Source organism: Saimiri boliviensis, chromosome 2 (genome assembly GCF_048565385.1).
Source record: "Saimiri boliviensis isolate mSaiBol1 chromosome 2, mSaiBol1.pri, whole genome shotgun sequence".
Taxonomy (NCBI): Eukaryota; Metazoa; Chordata; class Mammalia; order Primates; family Cebidae; genus Saimiri; species Saimiri boliviensis.
Genome location: NC_133450.1, coordinates 206,993,925 through 207,011,518, shown reverse-complemented (window position 1 = coordinate 207,011,518; position 17,594 = coordinate 206,993,925). Strand labels below are relative to the sequence as shown.

General features: G+C 54.1%; 1 protein-coding gene across 4 annotated transcripts in view; it reads right to left on the bottom strand.

Annotated features, from left to right (window-relative positions):
- Positions 1-17,594, bottom strand: part of COL27A1 (collagen type XXVII alpha 1 chain) — a 158,496-nt gene that overhangs the window by 97,613 nt on the left and 43,289 nt on the right. For all 4 annotated transcript variants that reach the window (XM_010335912.3, XM_039474992.2, XM_074395216.1 and 1 more), the window contains exons 8-12: positions 9,503-9,547; positions 8,833-8,886; positions 8,352-8,396; positions 4,970-5,023; positions 3,588-3,632 (exon numbers count right to left, since the gene is read on the bottom strand). In XM_010335912.3, the coding sequence (XP_010334214.1) occupies positions 3,588-3,632; positions 4,970-5,023; positions 8,352-8,396; positions 8,833-8,886; positions 9,503-9,547 (243 nt within the window). The remainder of the gene's footprint in view (positions 1-3,587; positions 3,633-4,969; positions 5,024-8,351; positions 8,397-8,832; positions 8,887-9,502; positions 9,548-17,594) is intronic.

Genomic DNA, 17,594 nt, shown 5'->3' with positions numbered 1-17,594 from the left:
CATGAAGGACTTTAGCTCATTCCCCTGACACTTTCTCTTCTTAATAAGTGTCTAGAAACTGCCTGGCCCAAAGCTTGGATAAGGAGGAAAAACCATTCAAGACAGGAGCACCCAACCCTGCCAGGCAGAGCAAGGGCTTGGGAGCATCAGCAACAGAGGGACTGCCCTAGAGACTGCCCAGGGTCTTTAGACTGAGGGGCATGGCAGACTCAGAGGCCCAGCGGAGACAGAGACAAGCTGTAGGGACTCAGGCGACGTGAAGTCCTATTACACACACATTAAATCACATCTGACGCAAGCCTGGCCGATGTGCTGGCCACGGTGGCTGGGACGAGTCGAGGGTATTTTCTTGGCTCTGAAGGGTATTGCATGGGCCTAGGGCTGAAAAGGTGTTTCTCTCCACCCACATCTGACACTCCAGTGTCATAGAGGTCAGGGCCTAGTCTTAGAAAGTTAAAGGCGAGAAGCAAGGAAGCAGACAGAAGTTCTCAGTCTGGCAAGGACTCGGAGGGTCTATGGACAGATGGCTTTGATTGACAGTCTAAGCCTCAGTTTTCTCACCCGGAAAATGGGGATAATCAATCTCACCTCAAAGGTTCACTGGGAGAATCACACGTAGCCCAAATACTATGCACACCAGTGGCCTCAATACACGTGGCTTCCTTTCACTTGCGGGGTACTTAGGGTGGCAACCATGCCCTCTTCTGGCTATTTGTCCTGTTTATTGATCGTCTTTACCCTTAAAATTTGAGCTCCACGGCAACAGAGATTTTTTTTTGTCTGCTTTGGCTACAGTGTTATGCTTAGCACCCGGCATACAGTGATATATTCAACTAATAATCTTTGGTTGAATGAGGAATGAATGTGTGACCTTATCTCACACAGGCAGTATGATGGCACCTCAAACCCAGGACTGCCTTCTCAGCCAGGCCACGAACAGTGTGACTTTCAGCTCCAAGAAGAACACAAAAACACGGCAGGGAGAAGGCGGATAAAGGGGCTGCTGGGAGGGGAGATGAAGAGGATGCAAAGGATAGGGCGGAAGGGGGAAACTGAGGCATGGCCCTGCTGACAGTCCTTGTATCTGGTTGGAGAAGAGGCCATGACATGCCCAGGTTGTTGTGGGTCTTGCCTCTTCCATGCTCAGGAGAAGCTGGACCCCAAGCTCTAAACAGGTACACTTTGGCACCGGAAGCTCTGGCTGTGTTCTAATCCAGCTCTGACGTTGAGCAGCCATGTGATCTTGACCTAATCCTTTACCTCTCAGAGAGGCTATCTCATCTGTAAAGCAGCAATGCTTGGCCCTCGGTAAGGCTCCCAGGATGCCTCTGAACAAATCCCCCAAAGGCGGCCCTTGGGGCAGGGCCCAGCTGAGACCACCTAAGCAAGTCAAATCCTCCCATTCTGCAACTTAAACCATGGGAAACCAGACCCAGCAAAGGTGAAGTCATTGGCTCAGTATCCTACAATAGAGAGAGCCCCTCAGCCATCCAGGAAATCACAGAGGAACAAGGGCTGCTACTGTTTATTGAGTACTTACTATGTGACAGGCATAATGATCTTATAAGGCATACTATTGTCCCCACTTCTCAGATGAGAAAACTGCGGTTCGGAAAATCTGAACCAAGCCTGCTCCTTCCCCAGGGCCTTCGCCTGGAAAGCCACACAGCTCCCACGCGCACCTCATTAAGATTCTTCATACAGTGGCGGGGAATTTCTGCACTAACTTATCCACGAGCCCAACCTCCAGGCTCCCCGTCTCCCTATCCTACTCGTCTTAGCATTCAGCACTACCTAACCTTCATTTCATTGTTCATTCTTCCGTTTCCCCTTTCAGTGATTGTGTATGCCCCAAGAGAGTAGGAACTTTGTCTTAACCACTCTGCCCGAAGCAAACTCCTTAGTCCAGAATAGGCATTCAACAGATATTCACTGGATGAACAGATATTCACTGGATGAATGAATCTCCTTGCCTAAGGTCACGCTGGCTTGAGGGACAATCCCAGGTGCCAGCCCAGCCCTCTTAGACTCCAGGTCCTTGCCCTGAAGCTGGGAGCATCAGGTGCTGCTCCTTGCCCAGGTCCAGGTGTCAGGTGTTGGACCTGAGAGAAGACTGCCTGTCCGGACCACAGAGGGGTCTAGGTTGGGGGCAGAGGGACCTCCTCTGTCAGCTCTTTGAGGCTAGGATTTGGGTCTTTCTCTTCTTTGTTTTTCCTCTTTGGCCCCCAGAGGGCCCAGGTTAAAAGCTCCAACAGCTGCCAGGCGTGGTGGCTCACGCCTGTAATCCCAGCACTTTGGGAGGCCGGGGTGGGTGGATCACGAGGTCAGGAGATTGAGACCATCATGGTTAACATGATGAAACCCCGTCTTTACTAAAAATACAAAAAAGCAGCCAGGTGTGGTGGCACGTGCCTGTAGTCCCAGTTATTCAGGAGGCTGAGGCAGGAAAATCGCTTGAACCAGGAGGCGGAGGCTGCAGTGAGCCGAGATCTTGCCACTGCATTCCAGCCTGGGTGACAGAGTGAGACTCTGTCTCAAAAAAAAAAAAAGGGGGGGCGGGGGGTGGTTCCAACAGCTAACACGCTCATCAGTGGCAGAACCACAGAGAGGCCTCTCTGAACACTCTGGAATGCTCCAGGCCCCTCTTCACACTCCCTTCTTCACCAGCCACCAGTGATGGGAAATCCAGACTCGGGCTGACCTTGGTGCCAAGTCAAAGGGTCAACCTGCAGGGCAGTGGCAGAGGGACCCAGGATATCTCACTCTGCCGCTCAGAGAGAGCCTCAGTTTCTCCCTTCTGAATAATTGGAATGAATGACCTTCCTTCCAGGTGAAGATTCTAGGGAATCTATTTTTATAATATGACTGCGAACTAAGGATCCTGAGAGGCTGCCTCAAGCGGCCACTGAGATCGAAGACCCCAGGGACAAACCAACCGAGTTGGGATTCTGTCTGCATCGTTCACTCGTCATGAAACCCTGGGCAAGTGACCCAATCTCTCTGTGCCTTGGCTTTTTCTCCATGTGCTGCACACGTACAAAGAAGAGGAGAAACGATTTCCTCCTGTGCTGGGGAGTCACAGACAAAGCTGGTGGACTAGGGGTCACCACTGAGCCCCTCTTTGGGTCATGCCTGCTGTGGGCCTGCCCGTATACCCCAATGTCTCCTGGCCTTGTGTGTGCATGAGCAAACTGGACAGAGCCAGATGACACCAAGACAACATGGAGACCGAGTGTTCCCTGAGACGGGAGCAGGGTCACCTGGTCTCGCCAAAGTCCCCCAGTCACAGCAGACCCACAGACACAAATACCCTAGACAGAAGCCCCCCAGACACAGAACTGCACTGGAAAACCTTGCTGCCCACAGAGAGAGAGGAGCTACCCCAGAGGGGCCCAGAGCCCACGGAAGCCCCAGCCCCAGCCAGGCCCCAGCCACGCAGGGTGCCAAGACAACCCCCTACGCGGGCCCCCACACTCAAAGCAGGGAGAGAAGCAGAAGAAGCCAGGCAGCAGGTGGCCAGGGCAGCGTGGCCGTGGGAGGTGGGGATCCCCGCTAGAGTCTGCGTAATAGACACGGAAAATCTTTACCGGCATACCCATCTTGCCCCTCTTGCCAGGAATGCCAGGCAGGCCCTGCAGGAGAGAAACAGGGGAGAGGTCAGGTCAGGATGCCAGCGGGGACCACCAGGCTTGCCCCAAACCAGTCCAGAGCCACCCACGGCAGGAAGTCACAGAGTCACTTGCGTGGCAGCCCCAGTGACACGCACATTGGACGGATGGCAGGGTCGGGGTCTGTGGTGACCTAAGCTGGGGAAATAGCGGTGTTGCTGTATTCAGCAGATTCTTCATAAGTGCTCAGGCTCCAGCTGTCCTAAGGTTCTCTATATCCAGCTTATGGTGGTTACAATTGAGCTCCCTTAGATACAGGCTCAGGTTGAGAGGGGGCGGGGAGGAAGGGCCAAAGGCTGCCAGCCCAGCAGCTTCTAGTGGACCTCCAGGCTGGGCCAGGGGTCAGTGAGAATCTCCCACACCATCTTTTGGACTCCCCTGACTTAGATACTTGGTCTGGAAGGACAGGGTATCTTAGCACCCACTGCCCCCCACCCAACCAGCCCCACCACCTTCCCCAGACAGCTGCTCCCCTGGGGGCCTCCATCTCTTCGGCACCCAAGAGAGATTAGTCTTCCAGCCCAGCCTTCCCTCCCCACTGTCCCTCACGCCCACCCCGGTCTGCTGCCTCCAGCCAGGTACAGCCACACCATCTCGTCCTCAGACCGCTGGAACTTCTGCCACCTGGCCTTGCTGTCCCCTCCCTCCACCCACGCATTTTACTCAAGTAAATGAACTCAACTGTCTAAAAGAGAAATCAGCAGATGGTTTCTGGAAAGGGGCAGATAGTGAATATTTTTGGCTCTGTGGGCCCCACAGTCCCGGTCACACCTACTCAGCGCTGCCACTGTAGTGAGAAAGTGGCATGGACAATATGTAACCAAATTGAGCAAGGCTGAGCGTGATCAAACTGTCTGCAGAAACACACAGCCGGCTGGGTTTGGCCGGTGGGCCACAGTTTGCTACCCCAATCAATACTTTAAAGTGGGCCTGGTTTTCATTGGTTGCAAGTCCTCAAGGTCCCTTTCCTGCCTTAGTCCTGGGTGCCTAGGACATTGCCCCAGGGTCCTCTCCAGCCTCAGCTCCCACCACTGCCGCCCTCTCGCGCAGCACTCTGGTGGCGCTGATTGTGAAACTGGCCAACTGGCCAAGTGACCGTAAATCCCTGACTTCGCACATGCTGTTCCCTGTGCCTGGAACACATCTGCCTCGACATGTCCCCTTATCAGACTCCTACTCGACTCAAGTGCACCTCCTCCAGGAGGAATTCCTTGACTTCCCCAGGCTGGTGTGTGGCAGGCTCTGCTCTGCTTGGGCAGGAGTGGGTGGTGGGTGGTAAATAACGAAACGAGCAAACTTACTCGCTCTCCATCAGATCCTGGCAGGCCGAAGAGTCCTGGGAGTCCAATGTAGCCCTAGGAAAGAGAAGAAGGGGGGTCAGAGAGGTCAAGTGGTGAGGGGTGGCTGGCCCGACCTGCCCTAGCCCGTCCACCACTGCCATCCCACGTCCCGGCTCCTCCTCTTCCTCGCTGGTGGCAGTGGCAGCTCCGGTGGCTCCTCGATGACATAGGCCTTGAGGCAAGTGTATATGCCCATGGACTGCATGGTGCTGGCTTCCACGATGTAGTCCAAAGGCACATACCCTCACGCCAGGGAAGGGCGCGGGTGCTCGCAGGCAGCAGGCCCGCCCCACGCCAGGGCTCCAGGACCTGCAGAAGGAAGCTCTCGGCTGGGTTAGATGCTAGCGTGGCACCAAGCCCTGCCCACCCCCAGGGATGCCTGCAGGTGCCTGTGGTTCCTGCCATGGCTCCTCCTAGGCCTTCAAGGTCCTGGACCTTGTGGGGCTTACATCCACCCCTGGCCACCTGAGTGCTGGCATTAACTAATAGCAGCTGCAAACCCAGAGTGCCAACATTGTGCCAGGCGCAGGCATGCTATGGCATTAGACTCTCACAAGGACCCCCAGATTGTCATCACCCTCACTGGACAGATAAGGAAACTGAGGTTCTGTAGATAAAGCAACACACCTAATCAGTGATGGAACTGTGAATTTTCTTTGGGAATTTCTAATCAGTTCAAGGGTTACTGAGGTCCAGCTGCCTCCAGGCTCGTCACCATTCTGGGGTTCTTCCCTAGGATATGTCTCATTTCCTCCCTCCAGCCTTTTCTCATTCTGTCGCCTTCAGCAGGCATGCCCTTCCCACCCCTTATGACTTCTGAGCCAAATCCTTCAAAGCCCAGCTCTCAGGAGCTCTCCTTGGGCAAGCATCCCTGACACCCCAAGCCAGAATGCCATTTTTGCACCTCAGTAGCAACCTTCTCCACTTTCTCCCTTGTATCTTCATTATTTGTGTTCACGCTTCATGTTCCCATTAGCCTGGAAACTTCTTAAGGTGTTTCCTAGTGACCTAGCCCGGGGCTTCTTCCACTAACCGCATGCCATTCCGTGGATTGATGTAATAAGAACTCTAACAAAAGCTGATGTTTGTTGAGCGTCAGTGATATGCCAGGCCTGCTATCAGGGCTTTGCATACATTAAAGCATTCATTTCATCCTTACCACACCCCAAGGAAGTATTTTTTAATTTTTTAAATATATTTTATAGAAAGAGTCTTGCTCTGTCACCCTGGCTGGAGTGCAGTGCTATGATCTCGGCCCACTGCAACCTCCGCTTCCCAGATTGAAGCGATTCTCCTGCCTCAGCCTCCCAAATAGCTGATTACAGGCATGTGCCACCACACCCAGCTAATTTTTGCATTTACTTTAGTAGAGACAGGGTTTCGCCATGTTGCTCAGGCTGGTCCCGAACTCCTGGCCTCAGGTGATCTGCCCGCCTAGGCCTCCCAAAGTGCTGGGATTACAGACCTGAGCCACCGTGCCTGGCCCGAGGAAGTATTATTACCCAGCCTCCTGTACAGTAAGATCATTTAGGCCCAGAGAGGTGAAGTGACTGGCCTAGGGCCACACAGCTGGAATGTGGTAGAGCTGGTATTCAAATTCAAGTCTGACTCCTGGCTTGGGCTTATAACCACTCTGCATACTGCGTCCCCTCAAACAAGCAACCAGCGGAGGCTCACACCCATCTCTCCTTCTCTGGAAGGCCAAGAGGCCACTGAGCCTCCTTGCTGGCAGCCAGCATGATTAATATCCATAATATGAAAGAGTGCCATTTACTGACCCTTCCAAATAGGGCTTATCTCCCACATTTACAGGTGAGAAAAGAATTGACTCAGAGAGGCCCAGTGACTTGCCCAAGGTCCCACAGCCAGCTAGTGGCAGGGCAGGTCTCAAAGCCAGTCATCCAGATTCCAAAGCCTACCCTCTGCCTACTTCATAAACATGATCCTGGCGGTGGCAGGGTTGGAAGGCCAGCTTGAGTGACCGACCCACTGCTCATCCAGGTTGCCCACGGCTGTGTGGTCTTTAAGAAACAGGAGTGCTGGGGCCAGACCCATCCTCTCCTCCTCTGTGGCTTTGAGACGCCACCAGCCTGGCAGGCAAGTCAAGCAACTGCAGATGTCATTAACATGCCTGTCCCGGCAGGTCAGGAGATCAGGATGGGAGCTGCACTGAGAAGACCTTTCTCCCTGGGCTTAGGGGGCCTCTCTGGGGTCACAGCCCATGGGAGCAGCAGAATGAAGGCAGAGAGACCCAGCATCCAGGGAGGAGCCTCCGCAGGCCCTGCCTGTTACAGTCACCTCCTGGGGAATGCAACTACCCGCCCCCTGTCCCACCCGCCCACACTCTCCCAACAGCCACCAGTCTGCTGCAGGGATTAAGGCTGAGACTGCAACCATTCTGTCCTTTCCCACCTGCCAAAATGGAAATCGCTTTGGCTCAGGAGCAAAGGCTACATGACCTGTCCTGACTGAGGACTGTGTGACCTTCTTGCTGAACATTCTTTGAGAGGCAGCAAGTCCAGGCCTCAGAACACTGGGTCCTCATCTCAGACCCACCTTAGGCATGCAGTGTAAGCCGGGGCCATCCAGGCCTCGACTTGAACCCAGGTTCTTTGTACGTAGAAGAGAGGTTTCCACCACATCAGCTCTTCGTCTTTCCAACTCCATTGACCCCCCCCATTCATCCGCCCAGAACCTTCTCCATCTTCCCACAACGCCCATGAGAGCCCCCATCTGGGGGCCCCCTCCTGAGCTGTCAAGTCCCTGGTGTCCCCATACTCAGGCTAGAGGTACAAATGGACATCATGCCTATTGTAAAGGTAGGCAAACTGAGCCTGATAGTAACTCAGGCTCTGCTCCATGGGAGTCTTGAAGGAAGGGGAGATCTGGAAGCTCCACCAGGCTGTAGGCTTGGGCAGCATTCACACAGCAGGCACCCTCCAAAAACAGTGGTTCCCCCCAGCCAGCCCTCAGCTGGGAGCAGGAGGGAGGCCTCTGAAGATTCGATGACGAGCAATTCAAATGGCCCCAACTGGCTCCCTTGTAACTTGGGATGAGCCGGGAGACACAGCAAGCAAATACCTCGTTGTTTGCAGCTGGACTGTGACCAAACCCCGAGCAGAGCCTTTGCTGCCCAGACTTCTAGGCCACGGGGACCAAGCCGGCTTACCTGGCTCAAGGGTCTCCCATCAGCCAGCCCTCCTGCTGCCCCTCTGCTCTCCAGGAGCACTCAGGTGGGGGGACCTGGGCTCTCCTTATAGCTCTGACCTCCCACCAAGTCCACTGGAGACAGGTGATGCTCACCTAGAACCTACCCATGTGGCACTGGCCAGGAACCACTTACCCTGCTGCCTTTGGGGCCGGGATCTCCTACCGGTCCAGGTAACCCCTGAAACACAAAACACAGAGGGGCAAGGACATATGGAGACGCTCCACCTGCTGCCAATCTTGGGGCGAGTCCTGCCTCTTTGGGGCCTCTGCTGCTCTCTTTGTAGAATGGGGTGGGGTTAGATCAACAGTCTTTGGCATGAACCCTACAGCCCCAGGATCCCAGGGAGGTGGCTGGTGGGTAGGAGGGAAACTACATGGGAGGAGCCTCCGGAGCCCCAGCGCCATAGGACCAGACCTCCTCTTACTGTGCAGCCTCGTCCCGTGCCTGCAAAGAGGCTTCCTTGGTCCAGCGCCCTGGACAGCCCCCTTCTTAGGGTTGACCCAGCAGATGCAGCTCCTTGGCCCCAGCCCATTGCCTCCCTCTGCCTCGGGACACCTGTGGCCATCTCCATATCACCATGGCCACAGAAGCTTCCAGAAGCCATATACTGCACCTGCCTGCCAGGGTAACCTTTGGCCCCTGGGCTGCCCTCAGGTCCTGGCTGCCCCTGCAAAATAACAGAGAGAAACATAAGGAAAGGAAAGACCCTGCCCAGCTCTGGGCCTGGGGGATGGTGGGGGCCTGGGGCTGACAATAAACAAAGAGAGGGGCAGGAATGTGAGACGAAACAGGAGGAAGGGGAGGGCCCCCAAGCCCACCCCTCTGTGAAACCGGTCTGACCAGCTCTGAGGGACAAAGGGACAAAACCCCCTCTGCTTGCAGCCCAGGAATAAGAAATCACTGAGGAGGCCTGGCTGGTTCTCCCATGCTGGCAGGGCTGCTGTTTGACTTGGGCCAGACCAGCCCAAATTCCTGCAAACCCCGTGGCGGCGTGTATAATATCCCCTAACATCGCCCGGAACAGGCCAGCCATTCACGGCTCCAACCAGAGTTGCACGGCTCATGCCAACATCATGCCGGCATGGACTCTGGCTCTTTCAGGCAAATGTGACTGGGCGAGAGAGGTGGGGTGGGCTGGAGTGGGATGGGGGCCCCAGCAGGGTGAGAGGCAGAACAGCCTGGCTCTGGGGCTGGCGCACAGTGCAGGATCTAGGGAAGGGGCCAGAGACAGGTAGGGCTGGGAGGGACAGCGGGCAGGGCAGGGCTGAGGCTGAGGCCCTCACCTGTTCTCCAGGGTGCCCTGCCGGTCCAGGATAGCCCTTGTGTCCCTGTGAGGGGGAAGAAGCTGCATCAGGCAGGGAGGACACCTCTGGGCCTGGAAATCACAAGGATCCAGCTGCCCAGCCTTTCCTGTTCAGCACCCTAGTACCGCGTCAGGGATGGCGTGTATGCTCAGCAAACGTTCCCCAGATAGATGCAGACCCCATGTGAGGCTTCGCAGATTCCTAAGGGTTTCTCTCTGCTCCCGGTGGTTCTTAGGCCAGAGGACATCATGGGGGTCATTCACTGCCTTGGCAGAGATGGTGAACGGAACTGGGACAGAACAACTGTGACCAAGAAATGGCGTATCGCAACCATTCCTTCTGAATCCAGAGAGAAGGCGAGACCGTCTCTCAGGGATAGGCTTTGCCAACGGAGGAGTGGACTCAATCGGACTCGAGGTCTGGAATGTGCTGCGCCACCACGTGATACTGGGATTCCCTCCCCTGTCAGGACCTGCCCCTTCTCATAAAACCCCCGTCATACACCTTGACCACATATATTAACCCAAAGGGCTGTTTCCCTTCTTCCACTGCCCCCAGCTCCTATTCCAGGGAAGAATAGGCCACCCAGATAGTGATGAGAAAGACTCTGGCAATGCCCTAGTACCAACCTTGACCCTCTGTCCTGATGGCCAGAGACCATGGTGTAAGGCATGGCCAGGCCAGGCCTCTAGGTTGAAAGAACCAAGCTCAGTGTGTGCTTTCAAGCAGCACCAGGTATGGTCACCTGAGCCATTTCCTAAGAGTAAGGAGGTCTCCAAAGGAAACCCCAGATTTCAAGCTTCCATACGCTGGGGGGCTTCCATTGTACACAGGGATTACTTTTGGTGCTGGTTTAGATGCTGTTCCTATGCTGTGCATCTTGGGGTGAGTTACTACCCTTCTCTGAACTTCAGATAACAGAGTTAGAACTCTGAGTCCCCTTCAGCTCTGATGTTTTAGAACCTTAGAGTTTGAAGACTTCTCCAGAGTCTAACATACACACCCAAGACTCAAGATACATTATAAGACTTTAGCACACACACACACGTGCGCGAGCCCACTCATACCTGTAGACTCTCTATGCGCTGCTGTTCACCCAGGACTACATGGGCAATAGATGACTTTATCTACACCTTACAACAGTCAGACGAGCTAGAGGGGGGTCGATTATCATCTCCATTTCACAGAAGAGAACACTGAGTCTCACCCAACTGAAGACGCTTGCCCTGAATCCCATTGCTAACAAGCCACAGGCACCCACTAGCTACCAGATCCTTCTGGCATCTGAGGCCACACTGGGAACTCTGCAAACATCCCCAGGCATGTACAGCTCCATGCACATACACAAACACACACAGGCATACACCCTCAGCACCCCCCATCAGCCCCCAGGAAGTGGGGACTCTTAATTATAAACAGCAGAGTCAGTGTGATCTAAGAGGTCTGGAGAATTTACGAGCATTCCTTTTGCACCTATTCACGTCTCAAGACCCTCAGTGATATGATTCTACCTTAGATTCCAGGGGCCTATGGAGATTGATGCAAGAAGGCTGGGTGAGGTTCTCCTAGCTGGGGTGTGTGCTCTTTTCCCCAGAGGGCAAACGGGGCATAGGCTGCAGCCAGCAGCTTGCTGGCAGAGTGATCCAACCTCTTGCTTCAGGCCCATCTGGATTCCAGTGCTGTTCTACTAACTGGTTGGCTGGGTGACCCAGAGCCAATGACTTCACCTCTGAGAATCCCGTTTTCCTCAATTACAAAATGGATATACAAAGTTGGAGCAGGGATTGCAGGACAGAAAGTGTGTAAAGCGATTAGCACTGTATTTGGCATTGGATTCCAGGGCCCCGTAAAGGTTAGCTGTTGTGATCATAATCTTCATTTTTCATTCATTCATTTGATAAACATTTACTGAGTTTTCATGCTCCAGCGCCCTTCTAGGCACAGGAAGAATGAGGCAGACAACATTCTTTGCCCTAAAGGAGTTTACATTCTAATTAAGGAGGTCTAAAAACAGAGTAAACAGAAAAATAACATCTGGGCTGAAAGGAGAGGCATGGGGAGTTGTTTGATGGGTGCAGTTTCAGTTTGGCAAGATGAAACGCTTCTGGAGATTGGTTGTACAATAATTAATGTACCTAACGCTATTGAACCGTAAACGTAAAAATGGTTAAGATGGTAATTTTATGTTATATGCTTTTTCAGCGCAATTAAAATAACATCTTTTCAAAAACAGAGAGATAATGTCTAGCAGTGAGCAGTGCTGTGAAGAAAAGGAAGGGGTGGGGTGGCGAATAGGGGATGGGATCCAGGAGGGCTGCTCTGAGGAGAGGAATGGGATTAACGCAGGGTGGGCTCCCCAGAGGAGGGCATTGCAGGCGAAGGAGGCAGCAAGTGCAAAGGCCCTGAGGCAGGAACGCAATCGACTGGCTCGGAGGGAACACAGCAAGGCCTGCACGACTGGAATAGAACGAGCAAGAGGGTGAAGAACGGAGGTGGTCGGAGAAGCAGGAGGTCAGAACACGCCGGAGGTGATAGGATGCAAAACCACAGAAGTGCTCTGAGTAGGGAGGTAGCGTGACATAAAGGAACTAACAGCCGTGATCATCATTTTTCCACCTGGAGCTTGCAGATGAGGAAGAACAAGCGAAGCCTTTTCCTAGTGAAGAGCTGCACGGAGCCTTGCACTCTGGGCTGTGTGACTCTGTATGGGTAATTACCCTCTCTGAAGCTCACTCTGCCATCCTCTGCCCGCCTGCAAAGATCCAATGGAGTAATAGGGGAAGGACCCCCCCCCCAAGAGAACTACAATGTAGAGTCCAGGGGGCCCTTGGCCATCACCAGCTCCTGTGGCTTCATCTGCAGCCACAAGAACCCTGCTGAAAAACAATACTTCAGGTCCTGCACCTCCCTACAGCAGAGGCATTTCTCCAGTGAAATCCAAGGAGATTTCAAGTAAACCCTTTGAGTCAGGATGCAGCTAAAAGGAAGTGAGTGATCATCCGGCGTGCCCGGTGGGCAGCCCTCTGCCTGGCTCAGCACCGAAGCCTTCGTGTAACAGTTCAGGGACTCCTTGCAATCAGCCCCAGGAGGCAGGAATTACCATACACATTTGCCAGTTGAGGAAACTGATGTTCAGAGAGGTAGAGATGTTGCTGAGGCCACACAGCCTTCTAGGGGCAGCGCCAGGCCTGTGACTCCAATCCCACATCCTTAGTCATCAAAAAGCATGGGATGAGACATGCTTATTGAGGCCCAAGGCCTCCCTAGAAGAGCCACAAAGCCACTCAAGGAGAGACCCCCTTATAGATGCACCTCGCTGGGACAAAAGCTCTCATGTCATTGCAGTGTTATTCAGGCGGAGGTCAGTCATGAAACCCTGGAGTATCAGAGTTGAAAGGGACCTAAACCATTAGTTTGACAACCTCCTTTCTCATTGGACGGACTGAGAAACTGAAGCTCAGAGAGGGGAAGGGACTTGTCTAAAGTTACCCAGCAAGTTATGGCCAAGCCAGCACTTTTCGCTGGGACTCCAGACCCACTGGGGTATACAATTTCTAGGTCTCTCTTGATCAAGGGACCCTGAAGGGCCTTGAACATTACCATGAACACCCCAGTTTCTCCTGGATGGCCAGGAGCAGCAGAGAGCATAGCCCAGGTGGGGGGTAGGAGGCGGGAGGTGCTTATACTCCCTAGAAGCATCTTAACAATGTTTACCAAGCTGGGGCCAGCAAATAGCTCCAAATGACAGGGCCCCAGACCTGCAGGAATCTAAACCATTATCTTCTGCAGTGCCCCGGCAATTACGGGGCGGGTGCCGACCGCAAGGTGGACCCATGGGCGGTGATTTCCCAGTTTGTGATCGGTGCCTGACTGGCACTAAGGGAGAGGGAATGTTTCGGGGAGCTCCAGGGACCGTGCTGTCTGCAAGGGGCCTCTGGCTGCCCAGCAGGCGGGTCTCCACAGGACCGGTGTTTATAATAGAACTCGGTCTCTATTTTGGTTTGGGAGCCAGATTAATCATTGCTTACAATGCGCAAGGAGAAACCAGACATCACCTCACTGTTGCTACAGACCGTCTCCCCGTCTGGCTGGGCTGCTTTTTGGGCTTTGGGCAGGGAGGGGAAGGGTCCTGTCCTTGCCCAGGGGTCCTAGGGACCACTGTGTACTCAGACATCGGCTGTCCACCCAGGCTCCACCTCAGCCTGTGCGAGGCCTCGGCTCGCCTTGCAGTTGTTGAAATGAAACTCACCCACCTTGCTTAGCTCTCCATGAATCTCTCTGCTGGACTTCCCTATCACCTGGGCAGCCCGGACCCCAGACTGAGCCATCAGTGGGACAGAAAGAATCAAAGAGTGAGAAACACATGCCTGGAGTAGAGGGTCTTATTATGGGATGCTGGACAAGGTGCCTCTCTGGGCCTCAGTTTCCCCAGCTGGCCTCTCCAAGTGTCCTCTGGGCTCAGAAATGGTAGGATTCTGAAATTTGTGGCTTGTCTAAAAGCACAGTCCATCATGGCACAGGCCAGGTGTCTGACAGCAAACTCTGTTCCGTGGATACATGAGACTGCTCTGGGCAGGAAGGTATATTTTCTGTATGGATCATTCATTCATCCAGTTATTCATTCATGCAGCAGATGTTTGCTGAGCCCCAGCAATGACCAAGACCCTGTGTTAGGCACTAGGCATACACCAATGAACAGAAAATTTCTCTGCCTTCTAGAAGAGGGCATCAAATGCGTATGAAGTGGAATGAAGGAGAGGCAGCATTGCTGGAAGAATGTAGATGCACCCAGCATTGTAAACTGAGGCCTGCGGGAGGGGCAGGGCTTGGACAGGAGACACGGGATGGGGTAGTGAGAATGGGCTGCAGAGGCAGGGGGGCCTGGAGACATTTCTCGGGAGGACCTCTACGGAATTAGGGGTGCCACACTCAGGCAGAACTGGAAGTTCTGCAGAAGGGCAGGGGATTGTCTGAGGCAGCCTCAATCACATTTCCCCAGAAACGCTTCCAGAAGACCCCTGTGCTCTCCCATTTTATGACAGCTTCCCACAGACAATGGCCAACGCGGGCAGCATTTCTGCTAGGGGGAAGGGTGGGGCAACAGGAGGGAGCTGGGGGGGAGTCAGGCTGGAGAGAAGCAAGCCAGGTTTCAGTCTGAGTGCCAGTTTTGTCCCGTGCGTGATGTCTATCTGGGGCAGTAGGGTAAGAGAGAGTCAGGGGCTGTGTCAGGGCGTGGCCGGAAAGATCCATCTGTGACGCTTGCTAGAGGTGCGGAGGGAGGGAGTTGAATGTGGCCAGCACTTCGTTAAGCCCACGTGGGGAAACAAAGATGGGTTGGGTTCTGTCCTCTGTCCAATCTGAGCAGTGTGTCGACACTAGTGGGTTGCCCACTAGCCCAAGGAGACTGAGAAGGGAGGCCAAATGGTCAGAGAAGGGAGGCATGACCTCTGCCTGAAGGTGCTGAGGAGTACTCTTGGAGAAGATGCTATTCTTCTCTGAGAATAGAGCCAAGGGGCAGGCATATGAGGACGCGTGTGGAGGAGAGGCCTGGTGAGGGCACAGCAGAAGCAAACGCAGGAAAGCAGGAAGGCCCAGGGCACACAGGATTGGACGGGGCCAGGGTTTCTACCCAGCAGGGGGCAGGGAGGCAGGAAGGCTCAGGGAACACAGGATTGGATGTGGCCAGGGGTTTCTACACAGGAGGGGGCAGGGAGGCAGGAAGGCCCAGGGCACACAGGATTGGATGGGGCCGGGTTTTCTCAGCCTTGACACGCTGGGCTGGACACATCTTGTGTACATGTGTGGGAGGGAGGGGCTGTCTACTGCTAAGATACTCTTTAGCAGTATCTCTGACTTCTACTCATTAGAAGTTAGTAGCACCTCCCTCCCAGTTGTAAGGGCCAAAAATATCTCCAGACATTGCCAACTCTTCCCTCAGGGGCAAAACCACCCTGAGTTGAGAACTACTGGTCTACAGGAAAGAAGACAGGCGGGTTAGATGAGAGGGAGCAGGGGAGGTGCAAATGGGGTTCTGGCAGCCTTCTTGGCTACTGGAGGGCGGTTGACTGGAAACTAGCAAAGTGAGTGGCGCTAGCAGATGGTAGCACAAGACCGTCTTCAGATGCTTCTCTTCATGATCATTCAGTCATTCATTCCGCAAATATATGCAAAGTGCCTGCCATGCGCCAGCCCTGTGCTGCGTGCTGGGGATATTACATCTCATTGAATCCTCCCAACCACCTCGTGACTCAGCTGAGGCCCAGCAAGGTGAGTTGACTTGCCCACACTCACACAGCAGGAGAGGGGCAGAGCACGGATTCCATCCAGGTCTATGTGACCTGGTTTGCGTGTCTTCCCCACCTTAGGAACTGGCCCAGCAAAGTCCTTCGACATGCATCTCAGCCAGTGGCAGAGAAACAAACCTTCTGAGGCAGGCAGCCTCTTTTTTACTGGATGGAAACTGTCTTGTTTGAGAAACGGAATCAGCTTTGTGGCGACCCAGAAAGGGCCTGAGGGTCAGAAGACCTGGGTTCAAATCCCAGCCCTGCAGCTTAGAGACCCATGGAAGGTGTTTCCATTACATTGGTGCCTCTCACTCTTGGCTACACGTGGGAATCACCCGGAGGCCTTTTAGAGCTACTGAGGCCTGAGTCCCACTCAGACCAACTGAGCCAGAATCACCGCGAGGGGGCCCCAGATCCCCGGGGCAGGGATTTTTGTGCATTCAGCTCAGTGGCTGGCACATTCTAGGCATTCACGAATTCTTGTTAAACAAATGAATAAATAGGATTATCAGTGTTGCCTCAGAATGACACAAAAATCCAATGTGCTGGTGAGCACGAAGAGGAAACTGACTTTACCTCCTTTTTGTGTGTGTGTGAGATGGAGTCTCGCTCTGTTGTCCAGGTTGGAGACCAGTGGCATGATCTCAGCTCACTGCAATCTCTGCCTCTCAGGTTCAAGTGATTTTCCTGCCTCAGCCTCCCACGTAGCTGGAACTACAGGCATGTGCCACCATGCCTGGCTAATTTTTTGTGTATTTAGTAGAGATGGGGTTTCGCTGTGTTAGCCAGGATGGCCTCAATCTCCTGACCTCGTGATCCACCCACTGTGGCCTCCCAAAGTGCTGGGATTATAGGCGTGAGCCACCACGCCCGGCCTGACCTTACCTCTTACCCACTCACCTCCCTTCTCTCCACAAGGCTTCTCACAAAAAATAATGCAGAAAAGCCACGCTATAGGATCAGAGCCAAGTGGCTGCTGTGGTCACCGAAGACTGTGTGTGACAGGAGAGACTGCCTACCGTGGTAGCCTCGGGCACATTGCCCATGGCAGTGCAGTGGTTCTCTGCTCTGCTCCCCACCACTGGTCAGGGGTCTCTGCCTTGGGACCTGAGCTCCCCGACGCTTCACCCAGCACCCTCTGTAAGTGGGTGACACCAGCCTGCTGCAGACCAAACTCTTCTGTGCCTGTCTAGGCCAGGGCCAGAGGGGAACTCGAAGCAAACGGCTTTGCTAAATAGTCTTCCAGCTGCACAGAGGCTCTTGCTTAACTTAGAGAAGCTGCCTCTCTCCCTGCTCAGGTGAGCTGGCTCCTCTTGATTGGGGGTTCTTCTGGACATCTGCTTAATGCGAGGAGCCTTGGAACCCCAGGCAGGAGCTGGTTCCAGTCTGGTTTCCCCACCTCCTGCCACCTCTGCTGGGCCGCCACCCCCACGCAGGACAAGACCACCACAGGCTGCTTTACAAGCCGGGGCTGGACGGAGCCTTTTCCGCTAGCACCTCATCCATCAGAAAGCGCTAGAGCCCAGAGGGAAAGCAAGTGGGGCGAGCCAGTCCCTCTGTGTTCTCTGAGCCGGAAAAGACCATATCTCCTGGCTCACAGCCACTGCCTCCAGGGCGGACCTCTCAGAGTAAAGGTATGGCTTGCTCTGCCCATGGAAGGTGCGGGAGAAGGGAATGGCGGAAGAAGGTCCTTCAAGGCCCCCCTGTGTCGTGGGGCTCTCAAGGCAAGAACAGGATGGAGCTGAGAGACACCCCAGCTGTCCAGATGAGAGCCAGATGGCCTAGAG